Source organism: Mastigoproctus giganteus, chromosome 14, assembly GCF_048544385.1.
Source record: "Mastigoproctus giganteus isolate SK-2022 chromosome 14, ASM4854438v1, whole genome shotgun sequence".
In the NCBI taxonomy this organism is placed as follows: Eukaryota; Metazoa; Arthropoda; class Arachnida; order Uropygi; family Thelyphonidae; genus Mastigoproctus; species Mastigoproctus giganteus.
The window spans coordinates 5187653-5210732 of NC_143588.1; the positions used below are offsets into that span (position 1 = coordinate 5187653).

The 23080-nt window shown below is 37.9% G+C and overlaps 1 protein-coding gene across 1 annotated transcript in view; it reads left to right on the top strand.

The window, feature by feature from the left end:
- Tbc1d15-17 (TBC1 domain family member 15/17) overlaps positions 1-18205 on the top strand; it is a 331818-nt gene extending 313613 nt beyond the window's left edge. The window contains exons 14-15 of the mRNA XM_090389001.1: positions 6537-6653; positions 17879-18205. Coding sequence (XP_090245127.1) covers positions 6537-6653; positions 17879-18187 — 426 coding nt within the window. The 3' untranslated portion in view covers positions 18188-18205. The remainder of the gene's footprint in view (positions 1-6536; positions 6654-17878) is intronic.
- The last annotated feature ends 4875 nt before the right edge of the window (positions 18206-23080 follow it).

Consider the following 23080-nt stretch of genomic DNA (forward strand, 5'->3'; position numbering starts at 1 on the left):
TAAAGGAAAATTTCCGCACATCTATTCTATATCTGTCTTTCCTCAATTTGAATTTATGCTCCCTTAGGTTCGTAATCTGAACAAGTGGAAGAATCCCATCAGAATTCAGCATGCTCAACCCATTCAAGGCCTTATACACCTCAGTCAGATCACCTTGCAGGTGCCTAGTAGGGGCAACAGCCGTATTCCCTTCGCATCTAATCTCTGTAATCTCAAAATTCCTTCCAGTTGAGTGCAGCATACTTTCTGCAGAACTATATGCTATCCAGCTTGCATTAAGTGAAATATATCCACAGTCGTCACTCTCTGTCCTAATATAGTCCAATCCGCTCAGTGCTATCTCAGCCATACAGGATAAACAACATTCTCATCATCCTCACCTACAAGAAATTGGCTTTCTAATCAACCTCTGTCAAAAGAAACACTCTAAAATAACTTTCTGCTGGATCCCAGGACACTGTTGAATAGAAGGCAATGAAAAAGCAGACAATGCAGCTAAGTCAGTATCGAACTGCCAAACAGTACGATGATAGTCCCACATACTGATTTTAGTCCACTCATTATTAGAGAAAGAGAAGAATAAATTTTGGATGGATAGCATTCAGGAAATATAGTCACATACTGAAGAGCAATATCCCAGTTTGTCTGAAACATAAAATAATGAATCAATGTATATTCCCCACCATGACTTATGGAAGTGAAACTTGGGCACTCACCAAAAGAATGGAAGAGAAGCTAAGAAATACACAGCGAAGAATGGAACGAATTATATTGGGAATCAGACTGTTAGATAAGAAGAGAAACACATGGATTAGGCAGCAAACTCAAGTAAAGGACATTCTTATCAAAACTAAAGAACTAAAATGGTATTGGGCAGGACACATAGCTCGAAGACATGATGACAGATGGACTAAGAAAATAACAGAATGGTACCCAAGAGGAGCTAGAAGAAAACCTGGAAGACAAAGGCGGAGATGAATAGATGAAATTCATGAGTTTTTGAGTAGTAAATGGATGGCCAGTGCTCAAAACAGAAGGAACTGGAAAGTTGCTGGAGAGGCCTTCATCCTGCAGTGGATTGAAAATGGCTGATTGATGATATTAGAGAAAATTAAAATGAATGGGCCCAGATATGGAAAAATCAGGTCAACAATAAACTACAGGAAATAAAACCTAATCCTCAAATATGGCACTCCAGCATCCGAGGAAGTCACAGAGAAGTAGTAATACTTGCCAGACTACGAATTAGCCATACTCATCTTACACATTTTAATCTATTAGTAAATAAAAATCCCCACTCCTTGTTCAATTCCAAGTTCAGCTTTCAGTAAGACACGTTCTTTTGGTATATTCTTGATTCAGAAATTCCAGATTCCTTTGTTTTCAGAGTTTATGCAATAACTAGAATCCACTTACCCTTCATCAGATTTGATAAAAAAAATGTTCAATTTATATTAAAAACTTGGAAAGACACATCTTGGCCATTGATCCCTCTTGTGTCATAAAACCCTTAAACTACAACAGTACCAGCGACATCTCCAATGATGCCACTATATCAAATAATTGAAGTTTGAATTAAAAAAAGAATATTCAAGACATATTCACAGATACAATTGACTCGTCCAGGCAGGAAGACCATATCCTAGAAGTGGCCTGAGTGTTAAGCAATTTTCTCTCCAATATATAGAGTATTCTTTCCAGCGATAAAGTTTTATTTCTTTTCTAGTGCCTTTTCTGTTTTGTTTTCTTCAAGTGGTTTGTGCTTAAAGTAAGAACCCAGAAAGAAAATCTTCCTTTCTTTATTTAGAGTGTGTGCACATGCACACATTAATTATTACTAACAAGCTCTACTAACTTCTACAAACGCTTCCACATAACTGGTGGCACCACTTCCACATGGTGGGGTCAGTAACCTGGGAGAAGAAATTCACTCTCCCAGGGCTAAAAGGAGAAATGATGTATATCAACAGATGTCCTACTTATGGATCCTATGATTCAGATCCATTGACCAGAGATGACTATATATCCCATGCAAAGAGGCAGAAAAAAAGAAGGAAATTAAAATTTTTCTAATTCTGCACTCCTTGACAGATAACCCTTGGAGTAAGCTGTCCTCATTTTTAATTCAGAAATGTCTTGAAAATGTGGCTAGCCCTCCAAAAATGGTCCGAAGACTTCAGTGCTGAAGTCAAAATATCAACTTTTGGTGGAATTCCCACAAAGGTTACCCGGTTGAACTCCTATAAAGGGGTAATAGCAGAGGAAGATCTCCTTAATGTATTGGAGGAAGAGATTGTTCAAGAACTAAATGATCAAAATGTAATAAATGCGAAAAGGATACTAATCAAGAAAGATGGAGTATTTACTCCTACTCGTACAGTCATTCTCACATCCAGTACAGTCAGTCCTCGTATAACACGTGTTTACACTACACGAATTCGATCATACACGATTTATAAATGGGGAACGATATTGTATATAACACGAACCAAATTCGCTTATGCATGATTCGCCTTTGTGTTTATATGAAATGGCAGTCGAACGTGGAATCACCCCAACTGAACGGCAACGCGAAGAGAAGATTCTGAAAATGTATTTGTTTTTTTATATTAGTGAAGGAGAAAACACATTTCACCATAATAATATAAAAATCCACATAATTCCAGCAATCGTTATTATCGCAAAAGCAATTAGATCGAGTTTACTACCAGTTTATAACAGATTTCACTAACAGAAATGCAACTGGAAATTGTTTTATGGAAGTAACTCACAGAAATGTGCTTTAGTAAAATGAGGTGTTAATAGTATATCTGTGCTTTTACGGTGTTGTTTATTCAGTTGCTACAGCCACATAGCTTTGTTTATGTGTATCAAGCATGCTTCCTCATTTTTTAATTGTTTTATTCCCTAAAAATGAGTAAAATACTTAAAAGGTGTGAAAAGAAAGCATCTGATGAAGACACTACAGATTCAGAGAGCCTCACATCTGGTGAGTATGGGCTTGGCACACCCAGGGTCCTGAGCTGGATATCATCATTCTTCTCTTTCTTGGTGATTCCTTTCTACTTCTCTCTCTTTCTCTCTCCTTGCACCATATGGCTATTAATAATAATAATAAAAAGAAAAGCAATATCGATACAGAGGTGCACTGGGTCAAAAATTATTACCCGGGAAAATTTGTGGTGTCCTCATACTATGGTTTATGGCCAAAATCACACCGGCCCACCAGGGTCTTCCCGGTAAGGCTTATGGCCAATCCGCCTCTGTCCATAGAGAAAAAAATATGAAATTGTGAAACTCTTTGAGTGAAATGAAAGACCATGTGATGATATTGCACGTGCTATAAGCCTAAATGAGGCAACGCCGAGAATTAGAAAGAATGCAGAGAAAATAAAAACTTTCATAGCAGGAACAACTCAAAGTAGCCAGGAGCAGCAGTGTGTAGCACACGCTTCTTGATTAGACTGGGGTTCAAGCCCATGACCACCAAATACGGAGGATGTGGAAAGGTCAGGGAATGACCACCGCATATCCCCGGAGCAATATGGCCTTAGTTGCTAATGCTCCTAAAAAAAAAAAAAAAAAAGTGTGTTCAATCTTGGGTGGTCAGCACTTAACCCTATTTTTTCCATAGGGCCTGTTGTTTATATTGCACGATTTTGTATGGCACGAGGGTTTCTAAGAACACATCTATCATGCTATACGAGGACTGACTGTACACTAACTCTGCCATTAACTGTAAAAGCTGGATATTTGAGATGTAAAATTAGACCTTACATCCCTAACCCAGTCTGCAGATCCTGTAAATCAAAAGAGCACATTCACACAGACTCACTACTGAAATACAGTGCTGTCCAAATTTCCAAGGAAGTCATTAAGCATACTCAAAGAAGTGTTCCCAATGGCAGAGAGAAAAGAAAATTCAAAAATACAGAGTTGAATACAAAGTGCCATACCATGAAGAAAAACAATTTTTAGTGTCCACTAAATTGTCTTCTTATGCTTCAGTTGTGCAAAAGCAACAATGCTCCAAAATAATACAGACAATATCTGACTGGAGAAGATCAGTCTTTTAGTCAGACAAGGTCTGACTAAAAGAAAGCTCTACGCAACAGCCTAAAACTCTTTCAATAAATACACCACTGATGATACTTCCAGATAAAACCTCCGTACAGCAGCCAATAAAGCAAACAAGTTCTGAAGGAGAGAATCAAAAATCTCGAACTGATACCATGGACACTGACACAAAATCAAATGAAGATGATCCGCTTCTTGAAATACATGCAGAGGAATAACTTACATCACTCAGCAAATAATGACAGCTGCAAAAACTTCCATACTCAAATCTTCTATGAAAACCTGCTTGCACCCAAAAATATGGTGGAATGAAGCCTGTAGGAATGCCAAAAAAGAGAAAAATGAATACTGGAATATATTCCACAAACACCCAACCACAGCTAATCTGATAAATTTTAAAAAAGCAAGAGCTGAAATTCGTCATATACAATGAATAAGCAAAGAAGAGATATGGTATGCCTCCATTATAAACAGAACCACAGACACAAAACAGTTTGGAATAAAGTCAGAAGAATTAATGGGAAATATCCTCCTATAAACATTCCATTACTACTTCTAAAAAAGAGAAAAATAATGCATATTTCTTGGTGGTCTTACCAAGAAATAAATATTTGAAACACTCTCAGCTGTAACTGCACATGGCCAACCTTTCAGCACATAAAGTACATTCAGAAAATTACGACCTGAATTTCACTACTACATGCCAGCCTCCATATAATCTACCCTTTACTATGATTGATTTGAACAGTGCACTTGCACGATCAAAGAAGAGTGCTGCTGGCTCCCAAGTTCCCATGGCTGGAGATGTGCAAATATAACGCCAATTCCCAAAGGGGATACCATGAGTAATTACAGACCAGTTAATTTAACTTCTGTTCTGGGGAAAATAACAGTCACTGGTTAAAGACGCATTGCAGGATCATCTAGACAAGACTGCAGTAATAATTCAGACATTGCATGGGTTTGTTAAGGGAAAGGCTTGTCTGACAAATTAGTTTGGATACTATGATGTGGTTACAAAGGAACTGGATGCAAAAAATTAATTTTGATATCATATAGTTGGATTTCAGGAAAGCTTTTGACACTGTTGCACATGGAAGACTATTGTAAAAATTGGAGTAGTATGGTATTAAGGGCAAGTTGCTACAATGGATAAAGGAATGGTTGAATAGGAGACGGCAGAGAGTGGTAATCAATGGACACTGTTCTTCGTGGACCAATGTTATTAGTGGAGTCCCCCATCTAATTGTACACTATGATGCAGAAACGAGGAACTGGATGTAAAGAATAATTTTCAGATTTCACTTAGATTTCAGAAAAGCTTTTGTTACTGTTCCACATGAAAGACTATAGGAATTGGAGCACGGTGGCATTGGAGGCAAGTTACTGCTGTGGATAATGGTATGGTGAAGACAGGGTGGTTATCAATGAGCACTGCTCTTCTTGGACTACTGTTATTAGTGAAGTTCCCCAGGGTTCAGTGCTGAGTCCATTGTAGTTTTCTATATTTATTAATGATATTGATGAAAGCATATCAGACTTAATGTCTAAATTTGCAGATAACAAGAAAACCTTTTTGGTATCTGAAGATACAATTGAAGTTTAAAGTTTAAAATGCAAGATACTGCATATGGGGGCAGTGATCCCAGAATAATGCTTGTATAGTGTCTGTGTAATACCACACTGATGGCCGACTGAGCTAGCCAGGTGGTAAAGTGCCTGCCTGGCAACCCAAAGGTTGTGGGTTCGAATCCCGCCTCGGACTTGGATCAAAGTACTGCAAAAAAAACCTTGGTAGGTGCATTATGGCCATAGAAGCTGATGCACCAACAACTACCTAAAAAAAAAAAAAAAAACCGCCACACTGATGGCAGTGTAGACTAAAAAGATAAGTGGGTAATTGTGCAGTTCCAACATGAATTTTGCCAGCAGGGATAAGGAACTTTTTCCCGTGTACAAGGTAGTTGTTGACCACATCTTGATTTCTGCATACAGGTCTAGAGGCCTCATCTTTGGAATGAAAGGGTACCCTTACATGGAAAGGCTTCAGTTCTGCAGATTTCAGCACCTGGAGACTAGGGGCACTTGTGAGAAGCTCTGAGTGGTGTTTAAGGATTGGAATGATTGAGTAAACACAGTGCTGATGACATCCTTCCTTTTGCTCAGACTTACATGAGGGGGCATAAAATTCAAATTGAGGATGGATGGTTGCAGGATAGATTGTGTGGAAATTTGCCTTCTTCCAGCAGGTGGTTGATTTTTGCAAGAAATTTTAATCTGGTGTTATGGAAATGGGTATAAATGGGTTTTGAATAAATTCAAGGAGGGACTAGACAAACTTTTAGAGGGTATGGACAGATAATGTGGGAAGTGTTGATTTCCCTTCCCCCAAAGGGGGGAAGAATGTAGAAATTTGCTCTCTTGTATCATTTGCCATTACTAATACATCTTTCTTTCAGGTTCTTTGGACTGATCTACCATGCAAGAATTTTCATCTTCTAATATGCTTAGCAATACTTTATGCTCAGAAAGACACAATAATGGAAAATAAATTTGGGCTGAGTGAGATACTGAAGGTAAGTTTATTGAAAGTGTATATTTGCTTTTAATAAGTGTTAATTTAATTTTCTTTTATTTAACAGTGAGCATACTACAGCAGGTAGATATGCACTACACTTTCACATTCTCAGGGTTGGGCCTCCGTAGCCAGGTGGGCAGGAGCAGCAGTGCGTAGCGCACGCTTCTTGATTAAACCGGGGTTCGAGCCCATGAGCCACCAAATATGGAAGATGCGGAAAAGTCGGGAATGACCACCGCATATCCCCGAAGCAATATGGCCTTAGTTGCTAATGCTCCTAAAACCAAATAACAACATCTCAGGGCTGGAGATGAGATGAGATGACTAGGGCATTTATTCAGAAGCTCTACCTTGCCTAATTAACTACGTCATATCAACTTATACTGTTAAATCCTGCTGATTCAGCTATTACCATATTAAAATTAAAAAATAGTTACAAAATCCTATAATACGAAGCCCTTATTATAGAGTGATTCCATCACCACTCCGACTTAAACATTTTAAATGCAAAACTCCCCTTCAGTCTTTCTCTGGTTTGGAAACTCACCAATCTGAGATTCTCTGAGAAACTTAAGTTTGCATGTGGCAAAGTGCATCATGGGATTACAAAATTCTTCTTAAATACAGTACACGTTCCCTTTCACTTAATTAGCCAACTGAAGACGCTTTAACGAAAGTCCACCCTACTATTGGCTTATTCACAATTTAGAATATTAATTTTAAATCAACTTCATGACAAAACCAAGGGTGGAGTAAGTGCACTTCTACTTCCTTGCGCATATTTTAATCCCATTTCCATTGTAATTATCATTTACCCTTAACTTAAAAAACTAATCGCCCTAAAATTAGCCAATCTCTTATTATTCACCCTAATAACAATTGCGGTGTGTGTGTTTGTGTGTGTGTGGTATGGTTGTTTATTGGCGCATTAGTAGCTATGGCTATAGTGCGCCTAATAACAATTGCAGATTTCTTCTTCTTTTTTTTCCTTCTAAAAACCTAATTGTATAAGAGGTACAATTAGATTTTTAGAAGAATTAGGCAAACAAAGGTTAAATAAATTCTAGAGATTGCTATTTAGACACCCTCATTCTTGGTAAGACTATTCTTTTGTGCTATTCCCAATCAATTTTGTTTGCTGTTCTTTTCAACAGATCTCCATTCTTCCCAAGCCTGTGTGAAGTATTCACAGATGTCAATACTTCACAGGTACAGTAGGTTTTTAGGACTTACACTCTATACATAGCATTGGACAAACTTAAGTTTGTTACTAGGTGCATCAACATCATAATACTATTAGTAACCTGATGCCAGGAATTCAAAGGTGCTAGTTCTAAAACAAAGCTACAGCACCATCCAAAAAAAATTCCACTTGATTTGCTCATTCCTTACAATAAATTTTCCAAACCATTTTTAAATTCCTTGAAACTACCCATTTCCTTAAAGTTAGGCAGAAGTCCCACAATTTGGCCAAATGTAAATGACAGCACATCTATTCTGCAGCCTTTGTTTTTCAATTTAAATTTATGTTGCCTTGTATGTGCCATATGAGAAAGAGTAAAGATGCCACCTAAATAGTTTATTTAGCACTTTCAGATCATTATACCTCAATTAGGTCTGCACAGATGCCTAGTTTCCAGAGTCTGCAATTTACAGAACTTCAGTCTTGGTAAACTATCCTTTCATGTCCCCAACTAATCTCTTCTCTGTGCCATTTTCAACAGATCTATGTTCTTTCTAAAATGAAGTTTCTAAACTTGTATGAAGGATTTCAGGTGTGGCTTACTTGGAGCTTTCCTTCTGATATGAAATATATGTAAAAATTATATATTATTTATATAAATTATATATACATAGTGCTTCATGTGTTATTTTATTCACCTGGTCTGGAATATAGTGAAATAATGTAAAACTGTCCAACAGCACACACTCTCACTGGGGAGCAGAGTGACCCACCTTTGTGACTGTAAGTTCAGTATTTTTAACTACTTTTGCTGTAGAAGGGACACCTGAGGTGTATTCGATTATTTTATAGCCTCTTGGGTATCCCTGAACCCTGCCCATATGTGTGTGTGTGCTTCATCTGAGAGAAATAAAGATAAACAACATGCAAAAAATCAGGAATAATGGAGTCCTGATCGAGGTAGCAAGCAAAGAAGATCTAAGAAAAATAGAAAACCATCTTGAGGTGGAAAAACTGGGCTTGCTCCCTGAAAAACCAAAAGGGAAAAACGCAAATATTATAATTTATGTACCTGTGTGAGTAATAGAAAAGGAATTCATGATGGACATATACTTCAAAAACTTTAACAATGAAATGACAATAGATGAATTTGCTGCTGAGTTCCTGCTGAAAAGAGCAACAAAAAACAAAAGGAATGGACAGCTAAACATAATTGCAGAAATTACACCGAAAATTTGGAAGGTATTGCAGGGACAACAGAGAATCTATACTGGCTGAACCAGTCATGGATCTAAGAAAAATAGAAAAGAAAAGGGAACATTTCCCTATCCAAAGATGCTTTAACTGCCATAAACACGGTCACACTGTGCAGTAGCTGGCCATGATTACAAAAATTGCAAAAATAAGTCACTTCCAAAAATGTGCTACCTGCAAGACAGCACGGCTGACTGACTATACACATAGTATCAGGGATGATAAAAGCCCCTGTTATAAAAAAAAAATGGTAAAACTTATACAATCTAGTTTTCAATCTGACCAACTATGGGCCAGATTGAAAACATAAATGTGACTAGGTCACTAAATCTTGTCCAATTGAATGGTCAACAAGCAAGAGCTGTTGTAGATCAAACTCAAATTAGAAGAAAATAATATAGATATCTTGGTACTCCAGGAGCCCTACACACATATGGGTAGGTTGGGATACCCAAGAGGCTATAAAATAATATAATACACCTCAGGTGTCCCTTCTACAGCAATAGTAGTTAAAAATACTGACCTTACAGTCACAAAGATAGGTCAATGCTACTCCCCAGTGGGAGTGTGTGCCCATATCACCAGTGTAGGACAGTTTTACATTATTTCTATATTCCAGACCAGGTGAAGATATAAATCCAACTATTGAATACCTACAAGTAGTCACAAACTTGCTACCTACTGTAAATATCATAGTGTGTGCTGATGTGATGTCAACCGCTGGTCAGCCTTATGGCATAGCCGTACGGAAGACAGAGCAGGCACAAACAATGGCCAGATACTTTCAGACTATATAGTTACCTCACTCTTTCAAGTGTGAGCTAACTATATTGTCTGTACCCACATGGTACTGCTAAAAGTGTCCCAACTTTTAGCAGTACCATGTGGGAGAGTGACATTGATGTTACTCTTGCCACAAATTCAATAGCTTATAAATGACAGACTGGTGTGTCCAGCCAGCCTGGACCACATCAGATCATAGAGCCATTTCCTTCAAACTAAACAGGCAATTACAAACAACCCAACACTCCTTGTTGGATATCAAAAGGTATAACCTTAAAAGGGCAAACTGGCAGATTTTCACAGAACATACAGCAGCCGAGCTGCAAAACTAGGAAAATGAGTGGTCTAGATAAGGCAACTGTAGCCCGGATGAGCAAGCATTGACTATGACAAACATATTAACAAAAACAGCAAACTTGTCTATCTTACGGAAAAAACTGAGGAAACAGGCAGTTCCCTGGTGGTGCCCCGAACTGACTATACTCGCGAGAAGAGTACACCAGGAGACATTTTCAAAGAGCCAGAACATCTTGGCCACAAAAGGTGGATGCACTGAGAGATTCTTATAGAACTCTCAAGAATCAGTATACAGCCCTCATAAGAGACAAGAAAAGGAATGCTGGGGGCACTTGGTGGGAACTACTGGAAACAATAACCCTTGGGGAGTTGTCTACAGAATAGTGACTAGTGACCAACAAGCTGCCAAGAGGAGATGTCTTAGAAACTACTGTCAAACCAGATGGAACCCCAACCCTGTGTTGGGTGGATTCTGTAAATAACATCCTAGACAGTATTATTCAGACTGAAACTGGGAATCATTCCCCCACCCAGCTAGATAATATAAAAGAAAACACTGAATATGACAAAGGGGGATCGAAGGGTGACACGGGTAATTACAGACCAGTTTAACTTCTGTTCCGGGTAAAATAATGGAGTCGCTGGTTAAAGATGCATTGCAGGATCATCTAGACAAGACTGCAGCAATAATTCAGACACAGCATGGGTTTGTTAAGGGAAAGTCTTGTCTGACAAATTTGATAGGATATTATGATGTGGTTACAAAGGAACTGGATGCAAAAAATAATTTTGATATCATATATTTGGATCCTGTTGCTACTGCAACAGGATCTAGATTATTTGGGCAGATGGGCTAAGAAGTGGCAACTGAAGTTTAACCTTGACAAATGCAAAGTACTGCATATGGGTAGAAGTAACCCCAGAGAAACGTACCAACTGTGTGGTACTACACTTAAGGTAGTAGAAAATGAAAAAGACCTGGGAGTAATTGTGCAGGCAGATATGAAGTTTTCTGAGCAATGCAGACAGGCTGCCAGGGCAGGTCATGGGGTTTTGTCAATGATATATAGGAATTTTGCTAGCAGGGAAAAGGAAGTGATTGTCCCTCTGTATAAGGCAATGGTCAGGCCACGCCTTGAGTACTACGTACAGGTCTGGAGGCCTCATTTTAGGAAGGATGTAGAATTACTTGAGCGTGTACAGAGAAGGCCAACAAGATTAGTGAGGGGAATGAAGGGATCCTCTTATCAAGAGAGGCTTAAGTTCTGCAAATTGCAGTGGCTGGAGACTAGGCACCTGCGCGGTGATCTGATTGAGGTGTATAAGGCCTTGAATGGGTTCAGCACGCTGAATTCTGATGGGATCCTTCCACTTGTTCAGATTACGAACCTAAGGGGGCATAAATTCAAATTAAGAAAAGACAGATGTAGATTGGATGTACGGAAATTTGCCTTTAGCCAGCGGGTGGTTAATTGCTGGAACAAACTTCCATCTGTCGTTGTGGAAGTTGATAGGTTGAATAAATTTAAGGAGGAACTGGACAGGCATTTGGAGGGAATGGTGTGATTTTTTTTTTTTTTTTGGCTGATGCTGCATAAGCTCATACATTTGCTTTCTTGCATCACATGCCACTACTACTACTACTACTACTACTACTACAATGCTAATATTGAACCTCTGTTTACTATACAAGACTTAGAAATAGCATTATCTAAAACCAAAAACTGTAAATGCCCAGGTTTTGATCTCTTAGAATTTGAGATTATCAAAAAATTAGTGCAAATAGCACCAGACAAATTAATAGCACTATATAATAACTGTATGACAGAAGGTATATTCCCAAAAATATGGAAAAAAGCAGTGTTAAAATTAATTCTCAAAAACCCTGAGAGAGACCCCTTACTGATCCCAAATCATATAGACCAATAGTCCTACTCCCTGTACAAGGGGAAATATACAAAAGACTAATATATAGCAGATTAGCTGAATACTACGCACAAGCAGGTTTACATTCCAACAGTCAGTATGGTTTTAAGCAGGGCAACTCAATGGAGGATGCCATGCATCACCTGCTGACAACAGTTAAAAATTCAGAGGAGAAATATATGCTGGCAATCTCTATTGACTTTGCTGGGGCATTTGACTCGCTCTCGTGGCCTAGTGTCCTTAGGAGACTCTGCCAGGCAATGCCCCACAAAACCTCTATAAAGTAATAAACAGCTACCTTACAGACAGAACTGTCTCAGTATGCACAAAGTTCCAGGAATTGACACGCCCTGTGAATAAAAGCTGCCTGCAGAGTTCAATCCTTGGCCCTTTCTTCTGAAATATTGTTCTGGACGAATTTGTGGCCTTGGATCTAGGCTCTGTGGAAAGCCTGACCTTTGCAGATGATATGATGTTCCTTGTAAAAGGAAATACGAGAGTGGTTGCAGAGCAAAGATCAAATGCCACCCTTTTGCAGTTTCAGGAGTGGGCACAAATGCACATGCTCAAAATATCGCCAGAAAAAAACAAAACAAATACTTCTAAAGGGCAATTTAGACATTAGAAGACTTCCATAAATCAAAATTAATACAACTACTATAAAAATGGCAACAGAACTAAAATATCTTGGAGTAGTCTTCAATTCAGAATTAACTTTTTACCCCCATTTGTGACCTACCTGGTGAAGAAAGTGAGAAATTATGCAGGTATGATTGCCAGGATCAGTCGAGCAGACTGCGGGCACAAAAGAAAGACCCTGGCAATCATATACTGTGCAATGTTCCTACCTGTTATCACCTATGGAGCTGGTGTGTGGTTCACCAGCTCGGCCATAGTAAGAAATAGGAATAAATTAGAATCAATACAAAGGACAATACTTTTCACTATTACCAGAGCATGTTGCACAGTAAACATACCTGTGCTACAGTTGCTGGCCAGAGCTCTCCCACTTTACCTGGAGGTAGCCAAAAAAGACTTAAAAAGGGCATACTCACAGAATTTCTGGTGATAGCCCTTGATACAGCCAATGTCTTCAATGCTGAAAGAAAAAGAATAGCCGCAAAGCTCCACGAGCTATGGCAAACAAAGTGGGAGCAGGAAACCGGAGGTCTGGTTACCAAAAGGTTTCTGCCACAGGTGGGAATGGTTAGCCCAAAGCCACCTGAGTGGTATGCCCCTGGACTTTTTGCAACATTTATACTTTAGCATTAGTAGAGGCATACGATGCAAGAAAGCGAGCTTATGCAGCATCAGCTAAAGAAAAACACCCTCCCATTTCACCCCTCCATTTGTTCCAAATGCCTGTCCAGCTCAACCTTAAATTTATTTAGGCTATTAGGTTCCACAACAAAAGATGGAAGCTTGTTCCACCAATCAACTACCCGCTGGCTAAAGGCCACAGTACTTGAGAGGTCACGGCTCCCTAAAAGCGAAACTAACCTCCTTAGGGCTGACTGATGACCCAGTCTGCACCTGTGGCGAGAATGAAGAATGGGCACACATTCTGTATGAATGTATAATTTATGACATCCCCAGAACAGAGCTAATAGCACAGATTGTTATGATAAACATCTTTCCTCTTCTATTCTTCATTCTTTCTCCTTCCCAGGGGAGATGAACACCTGTTTATCATAGAAGAGGAAAACTATAAAGCCTTTACATCCTTCACACAAAGTATTTGAAATGTGCAGAACTGTCCAAAGAATGGCAATTCAGCCCATCCAGCAATTAACCAATAATCAATAGTAAAAATTGCTCACGTTTCCCACCGCCCAGAAGACTTAAAAACTGTCGGGATAGCAGTATTCTGTGCCCTGACAGATACCTGACACGACAAAACTGGATTGACCTGGGTACCTCCAGGACTACCCTGCCATGTGTAGGAACCTGGGGTCCACACCCAATGATTACTTATTTAGGGGAGGGAGAAATAGAGGCAGCCAGGGAAGCAGATTAGCTGAAAAATATCAGTAAGCTAGTAGCAAGGGGATGCAATGTAGAATGAATGAGAATGAAAGACAAAATGAACAGGCTGGGCACTGAGTGAATTAGGACTTATGGAAAGGATATAAATGTCAGTTTTGGTGAAAGAAAGAGTGATCCAGCATGAGGGAAAGAGAGTGAATGAGTGGAAAAGCAAGTGTAATTGGCCGAAAGAATACAAAGTTAAAAATAACTTATATTACTTTATATATACTAACAACACAAACACTATCACTGCATTCTCCCCTGGCCTGCACCACAACTGAAGAATAACAGTAAGTTAAGGTGCCCAGAGAGTGCAGTGCAGAAAGCAAGAGTCGAACAAATGAAATGAATGCCAGAAGGATGAATGAGAGTGTGTGTGTGTGTGTGTGTGTGAGAGAAAGAACACAAAACCATAAATGTTAGTTAAGTTTCAACCCTAGTTTCAATCATTTATATTCTTACTTATTTATCTATTATGCATTAGTATTAAATTTACGTACACACCATTGCATCTCCCAACTCCCCCTGGTGTGTGAGAATAAAGATGAATGAGTGAAGAAACAGAAAAAAATAAATTATAAAATATAAGAAAAAAGTATAAAAATAGAATGCAAGTAGTGTGAGAATGCCGATTATGAAAGAAGTAAATGTCTCTCTCTCCCCCTCCTCACTGTCAGTGAACTGTCACAACACGCCATTTGGCGATCTGAACTGGGTACTCAAACCCAGTTCCTTTAAAACCCAATCCCCAGGTGGGGGGGGGAGACAGGCCTCGGTCTCCTACCCCCCTGCTTCCCCATACTTTGCCTGGTGGAGCTTGTCCCCACTGACCTCTTTGGGGATGCCTACTCTGGCATTCCCATCCTCCCCTGTTTATCCCAATCTTCAGTCTCCCCCACACTCTAACTAAACTGACCGGGTACGTCCCCTTAACAATGCCACCAAATTCTAATCAACATCTAAATTCAACCGGTCTCGAAAATCTCTTTTGGCCTTTCCAAATTTTAGTGAATAAGTTCAAAGCGCTTGCCAGAGTACTTAAATAATCCACTGGGTGCCTGACCTGCCTACTCATGGCAGTGAGTGAGCAAAAAAGTGTGGGCAACAGTGGGTCCCAATGGCTAAATGGTCAGAGAAACAACAGAACATAACACTACACAACATTCCACTCCTCACACACTTTTTAAATCTCTGGCCTCCACAGAGTTCTATGTCACAAAAACAGAGTACACAATGCAGAGATGGGGGGAAACCCCTGGTGCTGTCAGACAATTAACACTACACTTTACTTTAGTGTTTCATGTCTCAAATTTGAATTTGGCAACACATCAGCATTGTTTTCATGCTCTCATTTCCTTCACTGCTTATTGTAAATCATGTCGTTCCAGATGTAGCTAACCTATAGCCCGCCTGCCGATGTGGAAAGTATGAAACTGAAACTGAATTGTAGCTTCATGTTTGTTGCCAGATTTTGGCATTACATCAGCATTGTTTTTACTCACTGTAAAAATGAGTTTTTACTCACAAAAATGGTTAATGTGCTCTTTCTCTTTGTAAGCTAATAATTAACCTAGCATTCCCCCTTCATATCTGTTTTGGTCCAAAAGAAAGGAAGTTGTATCACTGCATTTATCTTCAATTAAAAGAATAAAAGAAATGCAGTGTTAAATGATGGTGGGTTAGTTTTGTTATATTATTTTTGGTGTAAATTCCACTTTTATTGCCAAAAATTATGACTCTGGGTTTACCGTGACAGGAACTTTATTTACCATCTCATATTTATTTACTTTTAGTTTTAATTTAGCATAATTAGAGGTGCTAGTGACTGCTTCACAACATCAGTTCTGTAAAGATGAACATTTATTCACTAACATTAAGTCATTTTATATGACACCAGGCATTAGCCAGTGGTGGGGGCATTGATTCTGGTAGCTTCTGGGCCTGCCCCTGCTGTCAGAGTCCCTTGCACTGTTCAAGCAGTTCTAATTATACCTAGGTCTTTTTCTCTATCGACTTTGATAAGGAAAAAATACCTGGGGGGGGGGGGGAGGTCAACCTCAGTTGCTATTTTTTAACCACTCTGCCCACCTCAGTGTCACTAATAAATATTAAAAACAGTAAGGGGACCAGCACAAACATGTGGTACTCCACTTATCACACATTAGTCCATGAAGAGAAGTGGTCATTTATAACCACTGCTTTTAATGGAAAAAATAAAATAAAAATTTAAAAATTGCTTGGCACTCTGCTTATTTCAGACGTTTTAACTGATGACAGATATGTCACTGGTCCTGTATGGACAAAACAGCATATTCCAGTGGGTGCTGTCCATTATTTCTGAGATCTGTTAAAGTGAGGATTTATTTCATATTTCGTCCCAAGAGCCCCCGGATTTGGTTAACCAAACTCTTGTTTTGTATCTTTTGCAAGAGGCCAGTTAAACTTGAAACACTTATCTTGCCTTTTCATCATTTCCAATCCCACTTCTACTTCTAGCTTCCACCATTCCACCCATCCATCTACTTTCAAGTTAAGGACTTTTCTTTTAGTTCTCCCCCCCCCATATACGTCTAAACGATTTTAATCTCAAATAAAATTGATATTTTACTGCATTCAGTTTTGATCACAGATTTGGTTTTTCGGCTAAGGTAAAGAAAGCCTGCATGAGAAGCATGCAAAAGTTCGATGAAATTTACCGGTAAAAGTACTTTGCCGTAATGGCATTTGTGTTGTTGCTCGGTGGGTGTTATCGGTCTGGAGTAGAATCCCACGGGAGCTTGAAACCCTCTCGAAGTGGAGTGGGGGAGTAACCTGACCTTTTTTTCTTTAGAATCACTAATTGAATTACGAACAGAGTCATTGGAAGTTCTGGCATCATAAAAAAATGTTCGTAACATAGTTTCACCGGTAAACGTTTTCGAAGTTTGCCGTGCTTCTCATGTGGGCTTGCTTCCTTTGCTTTTTTTTTTCCCTTTAATAAACACCAGTGATTCTAAAGAAAAAAGGTCAGGTTATCCCCTCCACTTCGGGAGGGTTTCAATCTCCCACGGGATTAGATTTCTACTCCTGACTGATAACATCCACTGTCTGTTTACCGAGCGAGTAACAATACAAATGCTGTTACGGCAAAGTACTTTTACCAGTAAATTTCATCGAACTTTTGCATGCTTCTCATGCAGGCTTTCTTTACCTTTGCTGATTTTTCTATTCTTGCTGAATACCAAGGGCTGTATATTTCAAAGATCAATAAACTAATATTTTATTAATTTCATATACAGTACAGTGTTTTTCGCATAATTTCTGTTGGTTGTCTGGGATGACAACATAGATCAGAAGAGTTTATTATTGCTGTAAAGAAAAGTCCTTGACTTGAATGCAGATGGATAGGTAGAGTGGGATTGGGGAAGATGGAAAGGCAAGATAAGTACTCCTGGTATTTCAAGTTTAACTGGTCATTCTTTCCAGGAATCATGTAAAAGACAAAACAGAGCTAGGTTAACCAAATCCAGGGATCCCGGGACAAAAGGCATAACAGGAAATAAACCTCAGAAATAATGGTCAGCATGCAATGGAATATTTGTCCATACAGGATCAGTGACAAAATTGCCTCAGTCTGATGGCATTTGTCATCAGTTAAAATATGTTTGCAATAAGGAGAGTATAAATTTTTCAGAGCAATACAGCAGAATTAAACTTCATAAAATCTGATTGTATTATTATCATATCCATGTATGTTTACTTTTTTTTTTTAGCATATCAATGATCTGGCTTATCACATCAAACTGGAAGAAACTTTATGTCTGGCAGAAGCCATTTATATACAGTTAAGCAGCTGTGATCAGCTACCTTCAAGCATCCAGGAAATTCTTCAGTTAGAAAAAAAGAAAAGAGAATTTGAAGAGTCCATCAGACTAGCTTTAGAGCCACAGGAAATGATATCTAAAATAGACTCAAATAGTAATTCTTCAAATAGTGTACCTAAAGACATTATTACTAATACACTAGAAGATTATGAAGAAATTGAAGTACATTATCAAAATGCTTTTGATGTGTTTACATGAAACATTAATTTTTACAGAAAAAAGGTGATTTATAGCTTTTTTTTTTCTGACAGAGACAAATTAATGAAATCGAAGCAGCTTACTGTTTTTTTAGAAAATATTTATGGTTTTGTAAATAAATTACAATAATCATTTATAATATATATTATGTATATTTTTGCTGATTATATTTTTTTCAGCTTTTTTTGCTGTTTTCAACATATTGCAGCTTCATTCATGATATAATAGTTTTGTTTATACTTATATACACACTCTCTGTATATAACACTTTTGTATAATAATAATAATAATGAATAGCCGTATATGCAGCTCAGTTAACTTGAATGCATTACTCTTGATAATTTAAAATTTATTCATTTGCATTATGTGCAAACTGCCCATCCTAATATTTGTTACTTGTATATTTGAAATGCCACATTGAAACACCCTGGGGGGCCAATAACTGGATACATGAATAATTCTTGACAACCCGAGCAGATAATACCTCACACTATTAGTGTAAAATGCTTTTGGCATCTGCATTGGTACCTTTATCAGCTGCAGCACTTGCATGAGGGCAGTGAATATACATTTGACGGGGGAGGAGAGAAGCACTAGATTCTATGTGAAAATACAATTATTCTATGTGAAATAACAAATTTTTAAAGTAACATTATTTTATAATCATCCAACTGCTGTACTATTTTAAATTATATATGCTGACAGCAATGGGGTGTCCTTATTTATGTTATACTGTATGGTAATATACCCAGTATTCATAAAGAAAATTAATTTATATATGTTACACCCACAGATTGTGAAATTGACCAATTCATGAAATGGGCAAATTTTTGTCCATTCTGTGAATTGGCCTCTCCTCTTGCCCATTCAATATAAAATATTAAATAAAATAAAACACTAAACTCTTAAAACGAAATGGTCTTACCTATTCTTTAACCATTAATCATTATAACAATGTTATAATGATTAATGGTTTGGGACAACTGATGTCACTGTATTATTAATTATCACAGGTTCCAGTTGTTTAATTACAACATATTAAATAAAATAAAATTTTGAATCGTGCATTATTTGGCTTAATCTTTAGTATCACTATTCTGTGTAAGTCTAGTTAAAAAAAAAAAAAAAAAAAGTTTGGGTTAGTTTATACGGCTATTTGAGAGGGACACACTAATTGTGTGTTTTTTTCTTCCCTTGAATCCCTCCCAAATAGTTGCATAAACTTTTTTTTTTTTTTTTTTTTTAATAGACTTTCATTTGCAGTAATTAGCAGCCTGGCAAATTCATTTAAACACACACACACCGTATAAACTTGCAGGCTAATCTAAGCAAAAAAGGAATACATGCAACCAATCACAACCAACGGTAGGAGGAGCTATGCTTGCAAATCACTGTTCTTGTCGTGGTTTGGGACAACTGATGTCACTGTATACCATACTCACAAATATACCTTTGAGGTTACTATTAATTCCAACTAAGGGAAATCCTTTAGCAACCTGCCAGTTCACTATTAATCCCAACACTATATAAAACTAAGGGAAGTCTTTCAGCAGCCCACTAGTTTGTGAACCAGGCGAGTTCTTGTCTGGATTGGTTAATTTCACAATCCAGGTGTAACATATATATATCTGATTCGTAGGTATACTGGTGGAATAGTAGAGGAGTAGTTTAATGCATATTGTCTGTAAAGTCATTCTGAACACATTAAATGAAATAGGGGCATCCTATTTTGCATAATTTTATATCTTTAGGTAGTACTACAGTCTGCTGTAAACTAATTGTGTAATTTAATTAAACCTATATAATTTTCAACTACCAGTTCTTATCCATCTTAAACAAGACTATAATTTTTCTCTCTAATTCATTCTTGGCAGAATTATGGAGAAAAATTATTACTGAACTAATAATGGTAATAATTTCTTGTGATAAGGTAATTGATTTTATTATTGTAATAGTTATGATCCAGATTTTGATTAATTATTGATGTGAAAATCCTTGGAGGCACCTCAACCAAGTAAATCTTGATTGGTCACGAAAAATGCGCTGCAGAAGTGACATCATCTGCAGCTTGTATTTTGTATTTACAAGTTATCATCTGTAACTTGTATTTTGCAATCATACTTGTATCATTGCAACAATACAAGTATTTGCAATCATACTATTTATATTAGCCATAATATGACCAGTTCATGCCCGCTACTTTACCAAATTTGTCACGGAAATGACACAAATTACATCACTTCCTAAATGACCCTAATGCAGTTGATTTGATAGAGTAAGTAGCAGACTATTATATTAGCCAATAGCCTAATTACTCAAATGGGTAATTAGGCTATTGATTACCTTGGATTTTGCTAACCTCTTCAAGCCAAGGATGTTTCACATAAAACCATCTACCACGTGTGCTGAGTACACGTGCCCCCCCCCTTTTTTTTTTTTTTTATAATTGAAGAAATGAAGGGTACAACATCAAATTGGTAACTTCAGAGAGATATATATATATATATATATATTGTTTTTTTTTTTTTTTTTTGTTATGTTAGGAATACATACTTTTAAAATGTGTATAAAAAAATCATATTTCTCATTTTGTACTATAGTTCATTGTAATGAGGCTGCATTGTACTTTTAAGTAATACTTGAATAATCTTATTAGTTTTGCAATAAATAAAGGTTTATCTGTTTGGAAATATTGTTTTTAATTACTTGGAATCTTACTTTATAAAAGTACATTTTACACTTCGTTATTATAATTATTTTTATGGTTTTAGTTTTCCTTGCTATAAGCTGTGTTCAAGCATTTAAAATTACACAGTTTCAATGTGTAATTGGGCTTATTGTTGCAAAAATAAAATAATAACTAGGGGGCTTTGCTCACCAACCCCCAACACTTTTCTACGTAAAAGACACACCTGTTGAAACACACTGATCGATATCTAATCAGGAAATGACCTATGTAATTATTTACCTGTGCATTTGTAGTGGCATAATTGCCCTGCCCACTTGTACCACGTGACCCACACCATCTTCTCCCATTGGCTACTCCACCCTCCCTACCAGGTAGCATTTACATAGGTCACTTAGGAAAAGGCCTTTTGCTTCGGATTCCATAATGCATGAGGAATATTGTTCATCCGAAAGTAGACTAAAACATTTACAAAATACTAAACTATTTACAAATATACAAACTATATCGGGTCCCTTCATCAGCTGATGCTGGGCATGGTCATGTATTAAACAGTGAAGCAACATTCACAAGGTTGGTGAAAATTATGGCGGCAACTGTCTTTCAATGGACAACAATGTAATTATTTACCTGCGCATTTGTAGTGACATAATTTCCCCGCCCTCTTCTCCCATTGTCTGGAATAAATATCACTAGGGGGTAAACTTTTTTTAATGTATAGAGAGATAATATAATACTGTATTTTACTGCACTTATTGTATGGAATAGAAGAAGAAATTCTGGGAGATTTAAATGCTGACGGAACCACTAGTCAGTCAAGGACTGAATTTCAACAAAGTCTGGCTGTTCTACAACAACCAGATTCTTTATTTGCACCTTCACAAAGGTGAGACTGCTAGTAACTTCGGGTATAAGGCACCTTTATACTGGAGGTGACCACCCAGGTGTGAACCAATATAAGCATGGTTTGAGGTGTGCCATCCACACCACACCACACAGATAAATGCCACCCCTCTGTGTTACCAGGCAACCAAGTGGTAGATGACTAATCAACTGGTGAAACTTATGTTCAGTTGCCAGAGCAAAGTTCTGGCAAGCCCCCCCACCTTCCAAATTGCAGCACAATTGTCTTTTGAGGTTAGGATGGGCATCATGGCAAGATCCAGTCTCCTTACATTTCAAAAGTACAGCTCTAAAACAATGTTCGCAGGCCAGCCGCTAGGTAGTTCACCGGACCAATCATTGGCGACTAGGAAGGTTCTGGATCAGCCAGTGTATAATCTCGCTACCTACACTCTGCCAGAATAGTGATGGGAGGGAGTCCCAGTAGTGTGTGGGGGTGGCATTGTCAAGGAGCTGTGGATATTCTTACTATGTGTTACATCGTATCTAAAAATGTCATTGCCTCATGTCTTCCCCGTCTTTTCTTATTACTCAATACGTCGTGAATAGGCAAACTAATAGAACAAACCAATCTGCAAAAAGATCTAAGCCTCCAAACACATCCTTGTTCATTTCACAAATATACTTGTGATCTCAGGCGCCTCCGTAGCCAGGTGGGAAAGAGCAGCAGTGCGTAGCACACGCGTCTTGATTAGACCGGGGTTCAAGCCCGTCACCACCAAATACGGAGGATGCGGAAAGGTCAGGAAATGACCACCGCATATCCCGGAGCAATATGGCCATAGTTGCTAATGCTCCTAAAAACCAAATAACAAACAAACAAACTTGTGATCTCAATTCCAATTTCAATGATTCCTATCTCAACTTAGTCTGCCCAGCCCTACGTACATTTTCTGACATAATTCGAAATATCGGTTCAGCTACTGCTCATATCAGTTGCCCTAATTATTCATTGTACAATTCCTTTTGCATCAAAGGTGGTTTTTGTGCATATGTCTGCTCTGATTTCATGTCATAGACAATAATGTGGAATTTCCTCTTTTCGATCTTCTTGGCTTAATCTCTCGGCCCGTTCTGTTGCCTCTGTCATTCTCCCAATTCCTCTAATCACTTGGAATACTTTTGACTTCCTCTCTCTTTGAAACTTGACTTTCACGAGTCCAACATTGAGGTAATTTTCATTGGTGATTTTAATGTTCAAAACTCCAACTAGCTTACATTTTACAGTTACAAGGATCCAGCTGATCAAGATACTGAGTTAAATTCAAGTAAGGAAAAATATCAGAATTTCTGAGTAAAATAAT